The 23,999-nt window shown below is 37.3% G+C and overlaps 1 protein-coding gene across 1 annotated transcript; it reads left to right on the top strand.

Annotated features, from left to right (window-relative positions):
• The first annotated feature begins 486 nt into the window (after nucleotides 1–486).
• Nucleotides 487–23,963, top strand: RAD50 (RAD50 double strand break repair protein). The gene is made up of 26 exons (XM_075164501.1): nucleotides 487–560; nucleotides 1,623–1,799; nucleotides 2,225–2,308; nucleotides 2,550–2,701; nucleotides 3,322–3,507; nucleotides 3,656–3,860; nucleotides 4,340–4,468; nucleotides 5,223–5,388; nucleotides 6,260–6,453; nucleotides 7,019–7,225; nucleotides 8,111–8,293; nucleotides 8,497–8,654; nucleotides 9,564–9,739; nucleotides 10,419–10,656; nucleotides 12,056–12,245; nucleotides 13,180–13,306; nucleotides 13,543–13,736; nucleotides 14,043–14,153; nucleotides 14,732–14,824; nucleotides 14,905–15,018; nucleotides 15,800–15,927; nucleotides 16,755–16,979; nucleotides 20,047–20,132; nucleotides 20,546–20,688; nucleotides 23,015–23,148; nucleotides 23,484–23,963. Exons 2-26 carry the CDS (start codon nucleotides 1,671–1,673, stop codon nucleotides 23,668–23,670), a joined length of 3,939 nt encoding a protein of 1,312 aa, XP_075020602.1. The 5' UTR covers nucleotides 487–560; nucleotides 1,623–1,670; the 3' UTR covers nucleotides 23,671–23,963.
• Nucleotides 23,964–23,999: the final 36 nt, after the last annotated feature.

The raw sequence follows: 23,999 nt of genomic DNA, 5'->3' as shown, positions 1-23,999 counted from the left end.
CCCAGGACAGGGCAGGCAAGAGAGGTTGGGGGAAAGGGGCCATGGGGACAAGGAGAGGGGCTGTGGGGATGACGAGAGGGGCCGTGGGGACGAGGAGAGGGGCGGTGGGGATGAGGAGAGGGGCCATGGGGACGAGGAGAGGGGCGGTGGGGATGACGAGAGGGGCTGTGGGGATGACGAGAGGGGCCGTGGGGACGAGGAGAAGGGCCGTGGGGACGAGGAGAGGGGCCATGGGGACGAAGAGAGGGGCGGTGGGGATGAGGAGAGGGGCCGTGCGAAGAGCTGCAGCGGGGTTTCCTCATCGTTGCCCCCTTCCCTCCTCGCCCCACACGGCCTGTGGAAGAAGAGGGGGCGGCGGCCCAGGTGAAGCGACGCGTTCGGGCCTATCTCAGGGGCCGCGGGGCAGCCCCGGACCGCGGCTGCGGGCCGCCGGGCTCGGCGGGGGGCAGTAGCGAGCGCGGGCCGGGGCGGGCTGCCGGGCGGAGCCCGCCATTGCCGGGGCGTGGCGGCGGCGGCCGCGGTGGCTGCCGGGGCGCGCGGGACCGCGGCGGTGAGCGGAGGTGAGCGGGCTGGGGGAGCGGGGTAGGCGGCGGCGGGCAGGGCAAGGGCCGCCTCCGCTGCGGCGGTGCCATCGTCTCTCCCTGGAAAATGTCCACCCCCGCTGCAGCGCGGGGCTCCGGGCGGGAAACTCCCGCTGCCCACCTCTGCCCCGGCAGCGGGGTTTCTCCAGGAAATGCTCTTTCTCGCCCGGTGCCCTCACCGCTGCCTCCTGCCTTCAACCGCAGCGGTGGCCTGGCGGGGCCGAGCCCCGCTGGGCCTCCCCTGAGGCGCCTCGGGGGGCCCGGGAGGTGCCTGGGCTCGGCCGTGCACGGCGGAGGGCGGGGGGGGCCGGGGAGGGCCCTGAGGGGAGGGTGGGAGCGCACTGAGCAATGCGCTTTCGGCCATATGAGACACAGCTGAAATACACAAATATATACGTGTTTACCATGGGTCAGTGAGGGGCCTTAGGGTAGGAGTTGCCTCCACCAGTTACCCCAGCCCTGCGACAGGGGCAGCTCCCACGCGTGGACAGGCCCGTGGGCCCCGCCTGCCCCTGCAGCTATGGCCGTAAAGTCTCCTGCTTTTTTTCTTCCCCCCTCCATATCAGGACAAAGGTGCTGCTGGATGTCCCATGCAAATTTGAATGCGGCCCTGTGAGAAATAGAGGCGGTAGCGAAGCTCGCACAGTGTTGGGTATTGCAGTACAACAGTGGTTTTTTAAAGGGAAAAAATATTGGTGCCTCTGTTGTGTTTGGGGCATTCTGAAAGCATGTGCGGGGGTTTTGTGATGTGGAATAAAGCGCATTTCTCGTATATTTCAAGGGTTGGTTTTGGACATTGTTTTTGATTTAATGATAAATAGCATGGCAGTTCTCTTAACTTGCAGTGGATTAGCTTCTCAGCTTAAAACAAATGAGAGTTTTGCCTTCGTACGTTCTGTATCTTGAGCCATAACTGAAGAGCCTTAGCTGTGTTTTTAAAGATGTTCATAATATTTTGTGCTTGTATAGATGTGTTGTCAGCTTCCAGTGATATACTGTGATTTTTGCCTTCTGGATTTTTCACGAAGCTTTATTTTACAGGATTTATAACATTTACACTTCTGACTTTGGAAGAGAAGTTCTGCAGAAATGTCGAAGATTGAGAAAATGAGTATTCTTGGAGTGAGGAGTTTTGGGGTAGAGGATAAAGACAAACAAATTATCACTTTCTTTAATCCGTTAACTATTTTAGTGGGACCAAATGGTGCAGGAAAAACGGTAAGACTTATTATTTGTTTGGTTTTGCACTGTAAATAGCTCTGAAAGCCCTCAAAATACAAATAATGATCTCTACAGAAAAGTATTGATAATATTGCAAAAATCCTGCTGTTTACTATAAATAAACAGTAAAATAAACTGTAAAATACTGTGGTGTTTAGCATTATTAGAGATCTGCTTCCATGCCTGGATTTTGCAGAGCACAGGTTGGTATTTTTCATAGGAGAGTGATCCAGATCCTGATGCAAACGGATTTTGCAAAGTACCATATTCTCATGATACTCAAAAAATAAAATGTTATTTCTTTCTCCTCGCATATTTAACTAATTTGTAAATATTTGGGCCGTTACTGTGTTTTTGCCTGTAGTCCATCTTGTTTACTCTAAATTGCCATTATAACTGTATACTTATTTCTGTTTTCTTAGACTATCATTGAATGTCTTAAATATATATCCACTGGAGATTTTCCTCCTGGCACCAAAGGAAACTCATTTGTTCACGATCCAAAGGTAAAAGTCATAGTGACTAGATTTTATGTGTGTTTACTCCTAAGTCAAATACTTAACTGCACTCAGTGTTGTGATGAGAAAGGGGATGCTCGAGTTCTAGACAGACATGAGCTGACCGTATTGTTTCAGGAAAAACAAAGAGCTGGGGGAGATTAGAAGATTACCCACAGCTGGAGAGGCACGTTTTCATGTGGATGTTGAGAAGAATTTCCCTTATTCAGTTTTTTTGTTTCTACTAAAGGTTGCCAATGAAACAGATGTTAGAGCTCAGATTCGATTGCAGTTTCGAGATGTAAACGGAGAGCTCTTAGCTGTCCAGCGATCCATGGTCTGTACCCAGAAAGGCAAGAAAACAGAATTTAAAACACTTGAAGGTGTCATTACTAGAACAAAGTAAGTTTTTTTTCTTACTTTGGCATGAAGATCCGTTTGGGTTTTGTATATTTTTATGTATAAGACAAGAGGAAACTTCATAATGTATTCCTTGAAGTAGCTACCAATGCTCTTAGATTAAAGCTGTGTAGTTTCATCACTTTATCTATTAGTTGATTCAAAAATCCTACAATTGATAGCCACTACTTTAATAACTACTTATATCTATTAACTTGCATTTACTTGATAATTGTATTAATAATGATAGGGTTTGAAAGTAGCATTGTGTGGAGTATGTAGGTTTTACTTCCTTTAGCACCATTTTCAGTTTCAGATCATTGTTGGCCCGTGTTTAACTCCGATCTCCACTATTTAAGAAGTGTATTCACTTAACTTCGTTCAGGATCGTTTTTGCTCCCTCTGGTGGTTCTGCATAGTTCTAACACGTTTAACAGTCTTGACTACAATATTGACAGTGTTAAATGCATGTCTTGAACATGGTAAATATACGGTTAAAAGTTGTTACTCATTAAGTTTTTGAATTGATATGTTACAATGATCTTATACTGTTAAAAATGCAGTTTACTTTTAAAAGGATTTGCTGGTAACTTTTGGGGGGATTTTCTTTATCTTCTACATAGGCATGGTGAGAAGGTCAGTCTGAGTTCCAAGTGTGCAGAAATTGATCGAGAGATGATCAGCGCCCTTGGTGTTTCCAAATCGGTGATTAACAATGTCATTTTCTGCCACCAAGAAGAATCCAACTGGCCATTAAGTGAAGGGAAGGCCCTGAAACAAAAATTTGATGAGATCTTTTCAGCAACAAGGTTTTTTTCTTTACTGTAATTAAATAAAAAATAAGTAAGAAATGTCTTCTCTAATAATGTAGGTGTTAATGAAAATGTCTAAGGCATTGTTTCATACATCAGTATTGCTATATTGCCAATAGGATCTGAAATTTTGGTTTTTTTAAAGGTATATTAAAGCACTGGAAACTCTCCGTCAGGTACGACTGAAACAAAGCTTGAAAGTAAAAGAGTGTCAGACAGAACTGAAATACCTAAAACAGAATAAAGAAAAAGCACAGGAGATCCAGGATCATCTTAGCAATAGAGAAGCTCAGCTGGCTGCTTCTAAGGAGAATGTAAAATCTATTGAGAGTCAACTTGATCCTCTAAAGGTAATTTGCATGATGATTATGTTAAGACTTTAATACAAAACAATATATAAGTACTAAAGAACACAGAAGAATGTGAAAGCTGGACAAACTTCTTGATTAAAATCTTACATTTTTATGTTGTGTTACCTAATCCTTTGCTCTGAAGCAGAATCAAGCATACCTCAACAAACCTGGCAGATGCTGGTCTAATCTGTAAACAGTCATTGGAGGTTTAAGAACATAGTTTGTGAAATTCTTGCAGCAGCATTGGTTTTTTGTAGCTTAATTTAAAATCTCTCTTTCTCCAATTTAACAGGTAACTAAAACTATTATAAACTGTATCTAAAAAACTCAACTAAAACTTAAAGCCCCCTATTTTTAAAAAATACTATATAAAGCTGAACGTTTCACACTTAGACTAACTATATTGTATAGAACAATTGACTATGGGATTCATAAGCTGGTGAGATATTTTACTTACAGCATTCTTTCCTTTGCAGAGTTCTCTGGCAGCCGTTGAACAGAATCTCATAAAAGTAATGAGGCTAGACAACGACATAAAAGCGCTGGAGAGCAGGAGGAGGCAGATGGAGAAAGATAATCAAGATCTGCAACAGAAGATGGAAAAGGTTGCCTTTTAAATTCCGTGCTGCCGTATTTTCTGCTGAAGAATCATTCTCTTTTGCTACCCAGTGAACTAAGTATATCTTTATTATGCATCAGATGTTGGTGAAGAACATTTTCATAGCCCCTGTAGCTCGCTTGATATTATCAGATAATGCAAATATGGCTCAATAAAGCTGTATTAGTTTCTGTGTAATTTGGGTTAAATTGCTTTTTGTAACTTTTCCTTCCAACATAGACTAGCTTGCTGGGAAGGCAAATACTGACAAAAGTTTTCATAAAAGTGATAATTACTGGTAACAATGCCCTGCAGTGTAACAGAATCTACCTCTTGCTGTATGTTGATGATAGCCAGCACTTGTTTTGACCAGTATGGGGTGGCTCCTTGCGTTAATACTACTCGTCTCCCTGAAGACTTTTCTTTCTTTCTCTTAAAATAAGAAATAATCGTCAGTCTTCTGTGTGATTGTGACAAGGCATTTAAAACTATTTTGAAAAATGGAAAGAAATTCCTTAGTGGTAAAAATTTAGATTTATTTATTTAATCAGCCTAAGAAAAATAGATTTTCCAGTTTTGCTTGTGGCATATTTCATTTTTCTTAATATATGTCTTAATACAGAAATTCTGTGTGGGAGGTGTTTATGTCTTATTTCTTGAATTCTGTTATGGTAAAAACTATACTTTTTTAAAACATCATTAATTGGCTTATAAATTTAGTTAAAAAGCTAACTTTATTCTGTATTGTATTTGGTGTACAGGTTTTTCAAGGAACAGATGAACAACTAAGAGATAGATACCAGAACCACCAGAGAACAGTGAAGGAGAAGGAGAAGAGATTATCAGACTGTAAGCGTGAATTAGATAGAGCCACTAAAGAATGCCAGAGATTTAACAGTGAGAAATCAGAACTACTTATTGAACGAGGTATTTTAGACTTCATCTATAACCTTGTATTTATTTTTTAATGTAATTAAGATCTGAAGTGGAACTGATAATAATTGAAGGGATTTAAACTGAACAAAACCCCTAAAATGTGTATGAGTTTGGGGTCAACTGCACAGTATGGTATGAGACTCTCACAGGTGGACAGGTCTTGGCATTCTCCCTCTGGAGTTTCTAATGTGCACTTTTTGTTTTGAGGTATTACAACATGTAATACCTTTATTCTTAAGAGGACCGTTCTTTATAGAAATATTACAAATAGGTGATTTATGGTGACATAGATCAATGTCAGCCTAGCAGTTTACAACATAGTTGTTTTCACTGTCTGAGCTTGTACTTTCTTTAGGTGACGAAAATGCCTGCTAACCAGATGTGATTGTATAAGTGTGTTTTAACGAAGAAAAACGTGAAAGCTGAATGCTTGGCATGCTTAGTCTCGAGTGGGGGCTGGGGACTAGTCAGAGGGCTTTAGGATAATATTCTTTCATATATCGTGTATTCTCTTTTAGATGTACTACGGGAATTTCAGTAAAGCTGTAGTAGTTGAGACACAAAATATATGCTTACATAAAGTGTGTTTGGGCTTTGTTTGTTTATATTTATCAGAATAATATTTTTAGTGTTTTAAGAGGCTTTCTTTTAAATTCTTGATTTATTTAGTTAATAAAAAATTAGTTACCTGAAATAGGAATCTCTCAAGCTAAAGCTTGTTTTTACTCTGGAGCTTTTGGTGTTGTTTAAAAATACTTCGGTTTCAAAGACTTTAAGAAAATAGTTGCAGCTGATTTTGAGTCCTGAATGTATCTTCTGCCTCGGTTTTTGAGCATTTATGTCACGTTTTCTTTTTGTGAAGGTCGTCTTCAACTACAAGCAGATCGTCACCAAGAACACATCACAACGAGGGATTCATTAATTCAGTCTTTGGCAGCACAGCTGGAATTAGATGGTTTTGAGCGAGCACCTTTTAATGAAAGGCACATTACCAATTTCCATAGGTTGTTGAAGGAGAGACAGGAAAGAGATACAGAAGCTGCAAATCATTTGATGGTAAGAATTTTGTTGTTTTAGTAGTGTAGTTAGTATTGGTTATTAGTGTGTTATTGGTCCATATGTGTCTTTATGGTCTTGGGGGAGGAAAACTGAAGCCATTTTTTTCTTTTAGAATTCTTTGTTCTGGGTTGCCTTGAATCTTTCCATGGAAATTACTTTTGGAACTAAGAGTGGTCATCAAGTGATCTGAATTGTCAAAGCTATTGAACAGGCAGTTCTTCAGATAGGTTTTTCTCAGCAGCCCTCTCATGCAGGTGGATCACTGACAAGCTAAAAAGCCTGAGGAAGAATTACAGTGGGCAACTGGTTTAAAAATAAGCAACTTTTTGTTGAAGTCATCTTTAAAATGGAGTTGCTCTCACAGAACACTACTGGTATGATGCATCTGCATTTTCCTATCGAAACATTTCAGCAGAAAATTTTTGACAAGTTCTAGTTATCTAAGTATTTCAATGTCTTGTATTACAGTGGTGAATATTTGCTAGCTAATGTGAAGAAGTTTTTTTAAATGTTGTTTTCCTATGGAAAAAATAATGAGTATATTATTGCTGACTTCTTTCAGAGAGAATTTGCACGAAAAGAAGCAATGAAACAAAAACAGATAGATGAAATAAGAGACAAGAAAACTGGTTTAGAAAGAACCATTGACCTGAAATCAGACATTCAAAATAAGAAACAAGTTGAGCTGAAGAATGTAAAATACGAATTGCAGCAGTTGGAGGGGTTTTCAGACAGAATTCTGGAGTTGGATCAGGACATTGTCAAGACAGTAAGTTAATGTAATTGAAAAATTTATAGAAGTTTGAAGTAAAAAATTTTGGCTTTATCATTAAAAAAAACCTAAACAAAAAACCCTCTTGATGTTTACTCCATCTGCTGCATTTTTGCCCTTTTGATACCCTCTCTATGCTTTGTCCGTTTAGATGGTGCGCACTTTGGGGCAGGGACTATTCACTGTGGTTTTGTACAGTGCATGCATAGGATATACTGCTTCTGCTTGGTGAGTTATAAATAGGGTAATAACCACAGCTAGTGGTTATCGTAAGCTTAGTCAGTCGTAAATTATTGGGCCAGAAAAATACGACCTGAAGTGCTACACTACCTACATTTTTCCAGACGACTTGTCTGTGAGATGGGCTAGTTGGTTATAAGCATTTTATCCAATGAAGTATTATACAGTTGCAAGCATTTTATGTCCCAGTTGAACAGCTGATTGTGCCTTTGTAACCAAATATTTTGTGTTTGTTAGTGGTGTATGGATTCAGTGCTTGACAGTTTTTCTTCTAGCCTCCTCACTAGGATAATTTCACATTTAATGTACAGTAGATGCTAAAATACAGAGAATCAAACTAAATATGAGTGAGCTTCCTGAAGTTGAATCATGTGGTCATGGCTTATGGTAAAAGCATGAGCAACTTAGGGCAGTACTACATTTCAGAACAGTGCATCTTGTATCTGCATTACTTTCCCCATGCCAACATCACAGCCTTTGTACTTTTTCATGTATTCTTTACAAATCTTGTGAGCGTCATTCCTGTAACAGCTAATGGTACTGCTGCCAGGCAGCTTAAGAGCTTTCTTCTGTTTCCTTTACTTAGAACTTTATTGATTAGCGTAATTATTTAAGTGTTCTGGGCTTTTATTTTTTGTTTAGGAACATGAGCTTGAGAAGGCTGAGAGGAACAGCAATGTAGAAACACTCGAACTGGAAGTTCAAACTCTACAAAATGAGAAAACAAACCTGGACAAAGCTCTTAGGAAGTTGGATCAAGAAATGGAACAGTTGAATCTACATACCACGACAATTACCCAAATGGACATGCTGAAGAAAGACAAAGTAATTTTTTTATCATCATCTCATAAGAGAAGGACATGAAATTAATACAGTCCTTTCAAGATTTATGTATTTTTCAGGTGTTTATCAATAATCATATCTAAAGCTTCTGTCTGATTTCATAAAGCCATTAACTTCATGAACGCATTTAGTGACATAAACTTGAACATATGAAAAAATTAATTTAAAATGCTTTATTTCCGCAGGCAGACAAAGAGGAGCAGATTAGAAAAGTAAAATCAAGACATTCTGATGAACTGACATCACTGTTGGGATACTTTCCGAATAAAAACCAACTTGAAGACTGGCTTCATGATCAAAATAAAAAGATTAATCAGACAAGGGATAATCTTGCTGGCCTTAAGTAGGTATTAATTTAATTGATTATGTGTCCGTAAGTATTTATGTAATTGTGAATTTAAATGTTGGAAAGTTTACTGTGCTTAACATACTTGTTACTTTAATTCATTATTGTTTATTTAGGTATCTGCAAAATCAAAGAAAGCATCCTGCAGAATTTTTGTAATGTACAGCTGATACAGTTTGTGCTAGTTAATAAAATCACAACATTTGTAGTATGTCAAAGGCAGCACTAAAAGCAGATAGCAAAATACTGTTCTGGAACATCCTTAATTGTTTATACTAATCCTAGCTGAATGAATGTGCTTGGGGGGTGGAAATTGGTGGTCTTCTGTCTGTCTTATAAGTCACAGAGTGGTTAGTGACTGTATCACAAGTTCATGTTGATCACCTGTTCCTGATTTCATTTGATTATATAAAACAATTTGTTAGAAAGAGTAGGTAACATCAGCACACTATGCAGTGATACACATTAAACTTCCACAAAACAAAAAACCCAAAATTTTAAGTATAAGAATATTGCATAATTCAAAAGTATGGAACATGAGTAGAAGGATGCTAACGTTCTTTGCTTAAGAGATTCAGTAATATCTCATAAGCAATAATTGCTGTAGGGGAAGAAAGTTGATATTGTATTATTCTATAAAGTTTTGTATGGCTTTGTCACTAGAAAGGAGTTTCTCATCAGTAAGCATCTAGAAAACAACAGGGAATTAAAATGAAACACTTTATGCTGTACTTAGATTAATAAAAAGTTGATGCTGTAGATTTCCTAAAAAATCATTAAAGAAGAACTGGTGAACAGCTCTGTAATACCAATTTCAGATTAACTTCCCATGTTTTTGTTTTTGCTTAAACAGTTTGAAATTCTTCATTTTTTTGTAATAAAAGAGTTTATGCATTGATGTTTCAGCAAACGACTCGCATCTGTAGAGTATCATAAAACTTATGTCAGTAACGAGCTAAGAAAAAAAGAAGAGCAATTGTCCCATCATGAAGCAAAACTTTTTGATGTTTGTGGAAGCCAAGATTTTGACAGTGATCTGAACAAACTTCAAGATGAAATTGAAAAAAGTTCAAAACAGCGAGGTAAATTTATCTAAAGCTTGTTTTAAATGTAAGCCACAGATATTGAGACAGTCTGTTGCTTGTGCAAGACAATCGGCACAGAAACTGACTTAAGGGAGATTATTACTGAATCTTATTATTTTTTAACGAATTTTCCTTATCTTTACTACTATTTCTGTTTTACACTTAAGCAGGATCAGTTGTTTGAATTATTTCAGTTAATTCTCTTATTATGTGTAAATGAAGTATCTCTTTGACTTACTGCCTATGTAGATTATGACCTCCTCAAAGCTAAGGAAGTGTTTGAGTGCGTGGATCTGCCAGGTGTGAAGACAAGTGCAGAACCAGCCGTTCGGTGTGGGTTTGGCCCATAGGGCCTACTACTAACTGAAATAAAGTATTTCTGAAGGAAGTACTCACTTCCACTGTTAATTACAGAGGGATGAGCATGGTTTAATAAAAGAGACTCGAAGAATAATTCAGGTTGACGAGGACTTCAGGACGTGATCTAGGGCAACCTGCTGAAAGCAGGGGCAGCACTGAATCCAGACCAGGTCGCTTAGGGCCATTTCAGTTTCCTATCTTTGTGATTTTGTGGGTTATAATTTTGTCGCATTTATGGTAAATACATATCTAGTTTAGATCTGATTATGCACTGTTTATATTTTTATATAAAGTCTTTTGTTTCTTTTTAAACCAGCTGTGCTTGCTGGAGCGACTGCAGTTTATTCACAGTTCATTACACAATTGACAGAGGAGAACCAGTCATGTTGTCCAGTTTGTCAAAGAATTTTTCAAACAGAGGCCGAACTGCAAGATGTAATTAGTGATCTGCAGTCTAAGCTGCGTCTTGCTCCAGACAAACTGAAGTCAACAGAGTCTGAGCTTAAAAGAAAAGAGAAAAAACGTGATGAAATGATGAGTCTTAAACCACTTCGGTAAAGTACTTAAACCATATTGTTGCAAGCTGTTTCCTTTCAAATGCCTGTTTTTTGATTATTAGAAAGTATGTAGACATCAAGGAAGCTTTATTTTAGGGCTAGTTGATTCATTAAAACATCTCATTGTTGAGACAAGTATTTTGCTAGCATTTGTTCTCTGCTCATTTGGACTTTAATATTTAAACTATTTTATATTTTTGGTATTTCTGGTCCTTTGGGGTTTCTTGTGAGAGTGAAGCAGAAAAAGTGGTTATATACGTATTTTTCTACTGATTATTTACACTATACAGGCACAGTTCCCCTCCTTGTTATTTATCATTGTAATTTAACATGGACAGGCTGTTTTTGTTGTTAATGAAATGTTTTCATACCACGTCACCTTAAATATGTTTCTTAAAAATGCTGAAATGGAGGTTTGTCTAGACAGAATGGGAACTGAACAGCCTTTAGTAATATCTTGATTTATATGTCCTTTAACAAGACTTTTGTTGCTGGCAGTTTTGTATGAATTATGATGTTCTAGAAAGGCATCTCTGGGTTTTATAGTGGATTACCAATGCCATTTCTGTTTCCTTGAGGTTCAGTTATGTGCAGTTCCATCATTTGGGAATGCATCTCTGTGTCTAATGCTGATAACCCATATTAGATTGGACTGAATTTATTCCTTCATTTTAGTTATTTAGAAAACCCTTTTATGTTGGTGTTTTTTTGAACTTGCAAGGCAATACAAAGTGTAGGTAATATTAACAAATTCCGAAAAGGTGCCTACAGTATTTTCCAATTTCTAGGCTGAATTTGTCTGTATTTTTAAAGCTATGAAAATACTAGACAGGCTGTTTTGTTGTTGCTTCCCTTTTCTCTTCCTGTTGCCTCCTTCCAAAACATAAACAAATAACACTAGCCCTAAAGAGTTTTTGTCAGAGTCCTGGTGTTTTTTTTTTTCCTTAGCATATGAACAGCATTTAAAGTAAGAGTATGCAGGTTTCCTGCCAGTAGGTGAAGAGGCTCTAGTCTCAAGAAATCTGCAGGTTGTTGTTCTGAGAGAATTTGGAGAATATGTTAGAGTGTAGACCTTTCCTTCACAAGAGGGCACTCTTGTACAGTGGATTTAGACCCTCTCATGAGCACTTGCTGTAATTAAGTTGAAAACCAAAAGAGATTTTGTTTGCTTGTTTGTTTCATCTCACCTGTCTAAAATGAGGGATGTATTACCTTAGCTGAGCATATAACATAAGCTCAATGGAACGTGGGCAAGGTTAAGGGGATACTATTTTGCCTTCCACTAATTTAGTCTTCCACTATTAAATCATATCACAGATTTTGTGATCTTGAATGTCTTGAATTTATGCTGCTGTTTTTGACAAAGGAAATTTTATGGATTTGTGTTTTATTTAAGGCGAACCGTAGTTGAACTCCAAGATAGGGACATACCAGACTTGAGGAACAAGATACAGAATGCAAACAGGGATTTAACAGGCCTGAAGGGTGAGATAGAAGAACAGGATTCAGCCTTGCAGACAGCTTTGTCTAAGGAGGAAAGTGCCAAGGCGCGTTTACAGGATATAACACTAATGGAAAGGTACCAGGTATGCTTCGGTAATTTCTTTTAGCATATATAAAATGATACTCACTTGCTAGCATCTAAGTATGTAGGTAGTCAATAATACGACAAAACTTTGAGGTCTTAAGCCTTTTCAAGCAAAGTAAAAATACTTTAAAAGACAGCATAGTGTAAGTGATCTTGGTACTAATAAAACTGAAGTTTTATGTAATAATTTTTGCTTTTGAGGACCGCAGAGTCCCTTGAGTTCTGATTCAATTCTGTGCTATGGTAACTGGGAAAAGAGGTGTAATCCAGAACTTGAGCATGAACACAAGTACACCAAAGTGTTTCTCAGTCCTCCTAGTCAGGCTTCTGTCATTATTGTTCAGCATGTTCTCAGCATCTACTCTGTGTACTTTCTGAAATCTTGTCACATAGGCTTCCTTGTGCTGTGCCATCTGAATATATAGTAAAGGGGAATTGATATCCTACACTTTTTATTATTCTGATGCAGGAGACTGTTTTGAACAGTCTTCAAGCCTTTATTACCAACACAAAATCCTTGCTCGACTGAGAACTACAAGAGGGACAATTATGTAGAGAACCAGGGGCCAGGCAAAGGACTGAGAAAATTTCACGGGTGGGAGGTGGCAGCAGCTCCTGAGGCTCCAACAAGTCTGTTGCCGCAGAGACAGGTAGCACATGTAACTGTTCTGAGGTGGCCGGGGGATGTCAAAAGCCCATCCATCTGTATTGACTGATTTCCTCCTACAATTAGGAATTCCAGTTTCTAGCAGCCTGTGGGCTGAGATAACCTTACTGCTAATGATGTGACACTGTTCTAGCAGAGGAGGTAAATTTGAAGGTCTCGTGTCATGTGTGCCACAAGCCCCAAGCTTGTTCTTGTGTGCCAAAGATAAAAAATACATTGTTAAACACTAATACAATAATAATAGTACTTTTCCTCATACTTTCAGACTGATATTAGGGATGTTGAACGAAAAATTGCTCAGCAGGAGGCTAAGCTGCTAGGGGTCGATTTAAGTAGAACTGTTCTACAAGTAAGCAAAGAAAAACAAGAGAAAAAACACTTGTGGGATACAGGTAGGTCATACAAAACTGATACTTCATTTTTATATTGAAAATAATGTTCTAAACTTGCTGCCATTAAAAAATTAAACTTTAGTTTACTTATTTTACATTCTGAAATAACTGTATTCTCATGGTTTGTTGTTTTGGTTTTTGGGGTCATACTAGCTTAATTTAGAGTTAAATTTTCATAAGGAAGACAATAAATGTTTTTAATAACAGATGGACTCTGTGTTTGTTTTCATCTGCAGTTACTGGTAAAATTGAGTTAAATCAAAAGCTCAAGCAAGACCAGCAAAATCAGATTCAGCAGCTAAAGAGTACAGTTAATGAGCTTAAAGCAGAGAAACTTCAGATTTCCAGCAGCATGCAGCGTCGTCGACAACTGGAGGAGCAAACAGTGGAATTAACTACTGAGTTTCAGTCCTTATGCAGGGAGATCAAGGTAGGAAATACTCTTAATTATTTAACCCTTAGCTTTGTTGTCCTGGGAAAAAAATTATAATCTTGTTATGTTTAACATTGTCTGTAATCCTAGCAAATAAGGTGTATTTTTAAATGTTTGTCCTGTGCTGCTATTGCATATCTTTGGGAACTTCCAGAACTTTAATAATACATGTTTTCACATCTATTTTTCAATACACATAAAGAAAAGAAAGAAGTAACCACATGATGTTTTTTACCACTTGAAAAAGTGTTGATCTTTAACAGAATGAGAAAATAAAAAGGACTTTCTCCAACTGCTTTTCAGGAAGCAAAAGAACAGGTATTTCCTTTGGATGCAACTTTAGAAAAACTGCAGCAGGAGAAGGAGGATCTAATGAATAAAAGGACTCTAAGTAATAAAGAAACACAAGAGAAGGTTTGTTTGCTTTTGACATAGCTGGGAGATAGAATTATATATTGTTTTTCAGGCATGGATGGAAGCTATGGTAATGAGGTCGCTTTTAGGAAAACAGCAGTGACTTTAGCTAATGCTTTAGATTGGTGGAACTTTTAGGGAAGAAAAGGAACGTAACCAAGTCAGGGGATAAACTCAGTTGTAATTAACCTTTGGCAGTCTTGTCAAAAGGCTTCTAGGGACATACGGCAATGTTTAGTGACCAATGGTATTAAAAGCCCTTCCTAATAGATGTATGAGAGAAATAGCAAGGATGACTGTAACCTGTCCTTGCCAAGAGACAAACCTGTTTTACTCAGGTGAAGTGGCCCTCTTGTGTAAGCACTAATGAGTGATTTACCATGTGCTTTGGAAAACATTTTCATGGTAATAAGGAGTATCTGGGTTTCAAAAGCTGAAGGCTTTATTAGTAAACTAAAGGGAGTTATGATAAGGAATTCTACTTAGACAATAGTGTTGTGCAGTATCTAATCTTTGATACAGAGCATACCAGTTCTTGGACATAAGACCGCATTTCATTTGAAATCTTTCCCCTGCAGATAAATGGCATAAAAGAGAAAGTCAAAGATATAAACAAGTATGTGAAAGAAATTGAAAACTATATTCAACAAGGAAAAGACGACTATAAAAAGGTAACCGAAAAAACAGTCAATAAAAAGTTGACATTAAAAGCACTTTTGTGTTTAAATCATATACCATTTTATTTCTTTAGCAAAAGGAGTCTGAACTTGAAGAAGTAAATTCTCAGTTAGCTGCCTGTGAGAAACGGAAGGAAATGATAAGTAAAGAGATGGAAATGATTCGACAAGATATTGACACTCAAAAGGTAGATGCATTGTTTTACAGCAAAATATATTTTGCATAGTTGAATTAATTTCTGGTTTTGGTTTAAGTCTGCCTAGGTCCGTAGTGGTACAAAATTTGTCTCCTCCTGATTTACTTAATCAGTTGTTAGTCAGAATAGCTGCTATACATGCATTAGGCTGAAAAATGTCTTGCGATTTGTATATGCAAAAGTAGATGCAGTTTAGAAAATGTCTATCTCTAACTGTCATTTTGTGGTATTTCCAAAAGGGGTAAGCATTTTCAAAAGTATCTTTGTGTAATACCTGCCTTCTGAAGTAAGACTGCTGTAAGGTGTTTCTAATTGCAGGTACCAAAAGTTGCTAGTTACTCCAGATTTTGTCGAGTACTTTAAATTCTTGTGTATATATTTCAAATACTGTTTACATTCTTTATAAGAAAGATGTCTTTCCTCATTCTACCCCACCACTTACTTGTAGAACTGAGATGGGGAATTTTGTTAAATCTCGTCCTAAATTACTTGCCCCGTTTGAAACATTAATTAATATTCGTGCACAGGGTCACACTTGTGTTCGCCTGACAATACATACTGTAAGTATTACTTCAGGTTGAAATATGAAATAATATGCTGGTTTCCATTATACCCTGTTTCTAGCACAAGATAATTTCTCACTATGATAATTTTCATTGTTGTCAATTATTTATGCTTGCAGCATGTTTTAGAGTTGTGCAGAACTCATACTTTGTAATTGAGAATCAGTATACTGAAACATTATACAACTTCTTGCTTTCTGTGGAGATAGATACAGGAAAGGTGGCTAGAGGATAATCTTACTTTGAGGAAACGGAATGAAGAGCTAAAAGAAGTTGAAGACAATGTAAAACACCTTGTGAAGGAGATGGGAGAAATGAAAGTCCCGCAAATGAAAAAGTAAGCATCTTCAAAACAGAATGGCATGTTTTGCACAAGAATTCACTGAATATCTGAATGTAATACTCACTGTGTTTCAGTGTGTTTCCTGGTCCACCTTTCTCCCCATTCATGTAGACCACTTCCTCCTTCAAACTCATGTTTGCATAATATCCCCATGACGACAAAATAAATGACTCAGTGAAATTATATAGTGCTTCTAGCTAGAAATACATATATGTGTACATGTGCATATACCTGTTCCAGTCTAATCCATTTTTTTTAATGACTTCCACTGTTAAATCCACATTTAAAAAAGAATTCATGTCTCTGGATAAGAATATTTAGTTTTCATTTTCAGTCTGCTCACTTAGGTCTCAGCAGCAAGTTTTGTATTTATTTCAGTAGTTTAATATTAATTGCTTAGATAATAGACACTTTTGAAAAGGAATTAGCCCTATGCTGGTTCTTATGTGTGAACCATTTATTTAGCTTTTCAGAGGTTACCCAATTAATTAATCTTATTTTGCTCAGTATCCTAATTTAATTCCACCTATGAAATTAATTATTTTCTATGTTTCTACATATAGCACTTTGGCATTTGATCTTGATAACTTGCTTCTCCCACTCAGAATAGTGATTTGAATATGTTCTTAACAAACTTAAAATTATAGTACTGATGTAACTGAAATTAAGACATTATTGAAATAAAAATATTTAACTGTTACAGACTTTATAGATACAATATAATGAGCTACTGTCTAACATAAACTCAAAATTAGATCCCTGACTAAAAAATTGTGAAACACTAAATACAGAAGACTTGTATATCAATTATGGTTTCACAGTGAACAAAAACATTTAGAGGAGAAAATAGAATCTCTGAAAAGAAACCATCATGTTGCTCTTGGCCGACAACGTGGATTTGAGGAAGAGATTGTTCGGTTTAAAAAGGAACTTCGAGAGTCACAATTCAGAGATGCAGAGGAAAAATACAGGGATATGATGATCGTTATGAGAACAACAGAGCTGGTGAATAAAGATCTGGACCTTTATTACAAGGCTCTTGATAAGTAAGTATTCTCATATGAGGGTAATTCTTAAATGTTTTAGGCTTTATTACTATTGATAGCCTTGATGCAAAAGCAGCTTTCAATTTCAGACTTCCTGGGGTAACTTAGACATAATAAATTGATATCATTCTTTGAGGTGTATAATTATTTCTCTTTATAAAATCAGATATTTAAATATTAAGACAACGTAACAAGATACAAATTTCCTACATCCTACCAATCCTGTGCTGTTTGTAGTATATTTTAATTAATTTACTTAAAAAATTGTAAGTTAATGTATATGATGTACATACAGTTAATGTATTGACAGTAATAATTGGAATTTAATATAGTCATAGGTAAGTCCAGTGATCATTACAATTTTATTCCCAATTCTCTGTAGGACCCTTTTTGAGTTACGGTTGTAGGTGTTAGGACTCATATTTGCAATGTAACAATTCAAGTTGAGAGATAGTAGTGAGTGAACCCAACACATCACCCACCTGTGCCTTCTGTGCTGAATTCTTGGTGCGAAATAATCTTTTGCTGCGTTGCCTGTGGAGCTTACAGAATGTCCAGACAATAAACACATTCAACTTTGTTTTTCATATGAAAACATGTGGAAGAGCCAGTGGAGCTGCAAGCTGTTCCTCTGACCCTATTTGTCTATAGCTTTTTCCCCCTACTTGAAGGCATTTTTAGGAAGCTTTTGTAAGTGTGTCTCCCAAAATTGCTGATGGTTTTCCTTTCTTCCTGTAATTTTGGTTTTGTTTTCGTTTGGGTTTTTTTGAGGGAAGTAGAGAAAAGTATTAGAGGATACGCAGTGGGAAAATGTGTTTCTTAAAAGTCTCTCTCACATGTTCTCTCAAAATACATAAACTCCACAGTACGAGTTTAGGAGAGGTGAAATCTGTGTTTAAATTCTTCATTATTAACCCAGATCTTTCTTGCATAGTCTCTCGTACTACTTTCATTTCTAAAGCAGTATGTTTTAGCATCTTCTGGTCATATCTTAACATGAATAAGATATGCCAGGTAGATTTCTTGTTCCCCATGATCATCATCTCAGGTAAACAATTGTGTTTTCATTAAAGAATATTACAAGAGAGAGGTGTTTTTTCTCCTTTTCCAGTGTGGGTGGTTTTGTGCTTATATTAGAGAAGGCAAGATCAAAAGAAGCATGTCTTGCATTTGATGGAAAGTGTAGTAAACTTTGTGATTGTTTCTGCTTCCTCTGGAAGCTTGTTTTCTAGTCTTGGACTGACTGGCCAAAAATAGCATCTCAAAATTTGTAAACAGATACAAAATAAAACATATGGCTCCCTAAAAAACCCTGTACGTTCAATTGTAATGATGGAATTGCAACTTGATGGACAATGGGGAAGGATCTTGGAATCGGTGGATATGTTTCAGGAAATACGAAACTGGTGCTCAGTGACAGAAAGATAAATTGAATATTAGGAACAAAAAAGAGAAAGAATGTAAATGTATAAATTCACCCATGTCTTGAATATAGTATGGAATTTTGGTCCCCTGTATTAAAAGGGGTCTAGTAGTGCTGGAAAAAGGAGCACAGAAGAGCAGTAATGTGGTTGAGGGTACAACATAATATGGTCAAGAGGAGAAACTAAATAGATGAGAACTTTCCAAGGTGAGAAGACAGGTCTCAATGGTTATTAAACACAGTGGTCTAGAGGAACCCTGTTTTAAGCAGTTTTAATGATAAAATAAATGTGTTTAATATTAGAATGTAAGCTAATCCAAAATTTATCTTGTAAAGATTTAAATTGTTCAGAGCATGTATAATTCTTCCCTTTCAGCTTAAATGAAATGCACTCCAAGAATTTCCCTTTTAGAATTCAGAATCTTTTTGTATGGTATCAAATGATCTATTGTTTCTATTTAAGGCAAAACAGGAAATCAGTCTTGTAATTTCAAGAAAAATAGATAAGCATCACTTATTGGTAATCGTCTGAAAAATCGGTGAGACGAAATGTTAACTCTAATGGCCAGAGATTGAAAGCTGTATTTGTAGCTGGGAAAACCAACATTTTGGGTGTTCTGTGCTATCAGCTGATCTTTCTTGACTTAATATTTAGAGGTTTATGATAAATATTGATGAGGAATGCATTCTTTGGTTTAATTAAGTAAATAGTTGAAAACACTTTCTTCTTTCTTCAGACTTAACAAATCCTGTTAGAGTTGATACTTTTATGTTCCCCAGAACAGATGGAAATAATTCCTATAAGAGGGGAGGTAGGAAAAGTATATGTGAAAGTCCATTTCAGAAGTATTTCCACCATATTTTATTTCCACCATATTTTTTTGAAAGAAGATATTGGCATAAATTGAGCAAGCATTTTTTTCATTACAGAACACTTTTTCTTTAAAAAGCCAAGTTAGAAATGTAGCATCCTGTCCTTTCTTGAATGTTTTCATAAGGAATCATTTATTATTGAACTGAAGTCATGTTGATATATTAACCGGCAAAATTAAATTGAAAATTATTAACGACATCCTATGTTACACTTGCTGCTGAAGAGAAAGGTAGCTCTAGTTATAAGGTCTGTTTGGGTAATTAAACATTACATTCTCGAAACAGAATTCTCTGCTCTGAGGACACTTCACAGGCTCTCCTTTCCTACTGAGACCCAGTTATTTGCACTGTTGGGGGGGAACTGTGCCAATGGGTAACACTACTATCGTTATGGAAGACTTAACATCAGATTCATCTTCTTGGTGTCAGATTTAAAATATACCTCACACATAAATTATACCTCACACATAAATTATAAATCCTTAAAAAAAGTCAGGTAAACTTGCTTTCTGTTTAGTGACTGACTGCAAATCTTTGTCTTCATTATTCTCTTACTTCTTGAGACTGAGCCGTTTGTGAGAGTAGAATTATTTACAAAATAGAGTGTGTTTAATCTTTGGATACTTACGCATTCAAAATGAACTAGTACTACATTTTTAGTAAAAGTATTTAGGGAATGGAAAGGGACCTGCAGCCTTCCTTAAAGTTTCTGTAGTCCATAGCAGTCCATGGCTGCACCTATAACAATTTGCACTTTTTGTTGTTCTTTAGAGCAATAATGACATTTCATAGCATGAAGATGGAAGAAATCAACAAAATAATTCGTGACCTTTGGCGAAGCACCTACAGAGGACAAGGTACGTAATTTTTTGTAGTTTTGCCCATATGTATGCATGTGATATTGAGCACTGCATTACTGAAAAGCGTTTGTTCAAAATATTGAAAATAGTTGTCGCCATTCTAAAGGCTACATCTGTTGGTCACCACTATAATCTTCTTTATTACACGTTATGTAGCTAATTACAGGATAAATAGAGGTAATTTTCCCTTTTCTACGTTTTCCAAAGTTACGGTTTCCTTGAGACAGGGGAACTGCGTGAGTTCATTCCTTCAATTTTGGAAAAATTACTTTCAAAGACATATCTATTAATGGCAGTTCTGAAGAGAATTTTTGATGGTTACTGCATATTATACCTCTCAACTCCGTTTAATCCTATGATATTTTTAAAGATTTTTGATAATGTAAAAACTGTCTCCTTCCCATTTTCAGATATTGAATATATAGAAATTCGTTCTGATGCAGATGAGAATGTCTCGGCCTCTGATAAAAGAAGAAGTTACAATTACAGAGTGGTAATGATAAAGGGAGATACAGCATTGGATATGCGAGGAAGATGTAGTGCTGGGCAAAAGGTAATAGCATTTTCTAGTACGCAGTAAACAGGATTCTGAAAACTGACTCAGGTGAATGCAAGAGAGTAACGCGTTCTGAAGTGACCCTGAAGAACAGGTGGCTCCAACTAATTTACAATTCTGTACAACTTTCCTTCACTGTATCTGGATTTTGCTGACAGTATGCAATATATGATTCTGAACATCTGAACCCTATTTTGGGGTGCCAAAATCCATTGTTGCAGTTGGGGACTGGTCTGAGTCCTTGCAGGAGTGAAGGGTTCAACTTCCCTCTCTCCTCAAATTCAAATCCTCACAGTCTCTTGTTAGTTACCACTAAGGTTCCCATAGCTTTAGGTCTATTGACTTGCTCCCATATTTTTTTCTTCCAGAGGGCTGGCCCTTGGTGGTCTTTTCACGACTGTGTCTACCTCTAAGTATGATAAGTTTCTCCAAGTTATGCTACTCTCCCCTACTGCTGAATATAACCTTTCGTTTCATGTCACCAAATACCATACCATGCCATACTTTCAGGCATTGCATTTCATTCTGTCCTATCTGTGTCGGCTGTCAGCTCTGCACTTTGGCCATTCAGCTGTCTCGGTACTTTAATAACGCACACTGGCCAAGTGGCCTGATATCACACCTGCCTTGACAGTACCAGTGATCAGAGCTTCATCATAGTTAACCACACCTCTTCCACGTGTTGGGGCTTGAGTTGTTGTTTCCGCCTGTCTGTTACGTTATGACAGAGCATCTAAAATATTCCTAAGCAAGAGAAAAGAACCAGCCTTGTTCATCTGTCTCCAAAATCACCATCTATACCGATTTCTTTTTTTAATTTTTTTTTTTTTTTAAATAGCTGTGGTATGGAAAAAAACTATAGTACTTGTAGCCATTTGACACTTGGCATATTGGTTACACAGCTTGGGCAACTAAAGCTACTTGCAGTAGGATACTCTGCTTCTTCCTTAGATGAACCATTTCCACCGGAACAAGCGATCTTCCTAAATGCAGAGATAGTAGAAAGGGACAAAAATGCAGCCAGGGCTGCTCTTACTTCTTCCCTGCTGGAACACTTTCTGCCCATCCTCTGTGCCTGCTGCACTGTAAATAGAAGACCTAGAGAGCTCACCCCGACACTTAAGGCTCTCTATGCAAGGTGCCAGTGACAACCGAGCCCGAGGACACTGCAATTGTATGAGGGAGATGCATTCTCCTTCCTCTTCTGCGGTGGGAGCTGGAGCTTTCTGCAGTAGCTGAAAGGGCTATGATGGCAACAGATTTAGATCTCTTCGATGTTGAGGAAGAATTGCCATTATCTGGAGTAATGAACTGCCTACTTCTGTACCTCCAGAGTAGCAGTTCCCACCATGTTGCTTACTCCAGCAGAGTCTCATTGGCAGCCAGGCCTTTTCCACGACCCGATGGTACAGACAGTAGTAGAAAATGAAATCAAGGAATGGAACAAAATGATACACTGTATTTTTAAGTGCATACAGCAGTAGAATCATGAAAGGGTATTTCATGAGAAGATGAATACTGTATTGTTGCTTTAATATGAAAAATGCTGTCAAATTAATTCCCACCTAAGTGTAGATGTGTACTGCGTTTTGAAAATTCCATACTAATTTTGGGGGAAATCCAAATCTTATAAAACAGCAGTATAGGCAAAAAATGTGTCCTCTCCTAGGATGTTACGTTAGAGTCCTATGTAAATGAGACTGAAACTGGTTCACAGTTTCTTAGCTTATATTCTGAGAATTCTTTGATCATGAACTGTGATGCCAGCAGTTGTGATAATTGGAAAGTATTTTTGGCAGCAGAGTTTCCATCGAGTGTTCTGTAGTTTTCACTAGTACAGGAGATCTAATAATAATATGATTAGGCATTTTAATACAAAACTAACGTGTAAGGTGGTAAATCCTACTGTTATCGGTTTTAGAAAGTAGTCAGGAGTTCAATAACTCGAACTTAGTGATGCGCGTACAAATTTCCACTATCCCTGCTGCGGTAGGGTGGGGCTTGAACAGAGTATAGGGGTAATGCAGATGGCAATGTCGTAGCATCTTTACCTCAGATTGGAATTCTTACTTCCAGTATCTCCTGAATTTTGAGTATTTTTTCAACAGTACTTTGTAGAATGGATCTTTCAATTCAAACTTGAAGTTTTAATGTAGTTTTTCAGTAACTAATTAGTTATTGTCATTTTGTGAACTATCAGTGCATTGTTATGTAAACTTTAGTCATCGATTGTTAATTAAAAATAGCATGTTCCATGTAGTTCCTCTACAAAAACTTTGAAGAGTGAGATTTTGGTGTTAGTTTTTGTGGTTTTTTTCCTTAGGTGCTTGCTTCTCTTATTATTCGTCTTGCTCTAGCAGAAACATTCTGTCTCAACTGTGGCATATTGGCACTAGATGAGCCTACTACCAATCTTGATCGAGAAAACATAGAGTCTCTTGCACATGCCCTGGTGGAGTAAGTGATCTCATCCTGTGAAGCTTAAAGATGGATATTTTTCAAATGTTAATAGTGGTTGGCAGAAGTGAATTGTATTTTAAGCTAGCATATCTTTGTTGGCATCTGCAGATCTAGTTTTAGATTCCCTCTCCTTTATCTGGAAAAAAAAAAAACTTAAATAATTTCAGGGTTTTTTTATGGGGGTAAAAAGAGTTGCTAAAGAGCATTAGATTGCTTGACGGTTCATGTTATTCGTTATCAATAATTAAATATTTTTGTGCTATATATTTACAAGTTCTTTAAAAATAGAATGTGATTTAGATAAATATACACTAAATAATATCTCTTTGTAGGATAATAAAAAGCCGCTCACAACAGCGTAACTTTCAGCTTCTGGTGATAACTCACGATGAAGATTTTGTTGAACTTCTGGGTCGTTCTGAATACGTGGAAACATTCTACAGGATAAAGAAGAACATTGACCAGTGCTCTGAGATCATGAAATGCAGTGTCAGCTCCCTAGGCTCATACGTTCATTAGAATTTCAAGTAATTACGTATTATAGACTGGCTTAGCTGCCTAATTTCTTAGAGCTCAAGTGAAGGCATCTGAATATATAGTTCCTTCGTATCATATACTATTGAAGATTTGTAACAATTTTAGCTAGAGTGTAAAGCTATTAGACTTTTAAACTTCGTGTCTTTCTACATATTTCTGTGCCTGGGTTTAAGAATCACCATGATTTGGAAGAATTTAAAGGAATACAACACAGTTAAGTTTTAGATGTATTTTATGCTTTAAAAGTGAAATAAAGTTGTGATGTGCTTTGTGTACGTCCTGACAGATTCTTTGGAACAGCTGCAGCTCTG

This window comes from Calonectris borealis, chromosome 15 (assembly GCF_964195595.1).
Source record: "Calonectris borealis chromosome 15, bCalBor7.hap1.2, whole genome shotgun sequence".
Classification (NCBI taxonomy): domain Eukaryota; kingdom Metazoa; phylum Chordata; class Aves; order Procellariiformes; family Procellariidae; genus Calonectris; species Calonectris borealis.
This window is presented reverse-complemented; position numbering and strand designations above follow the sequence as displayed.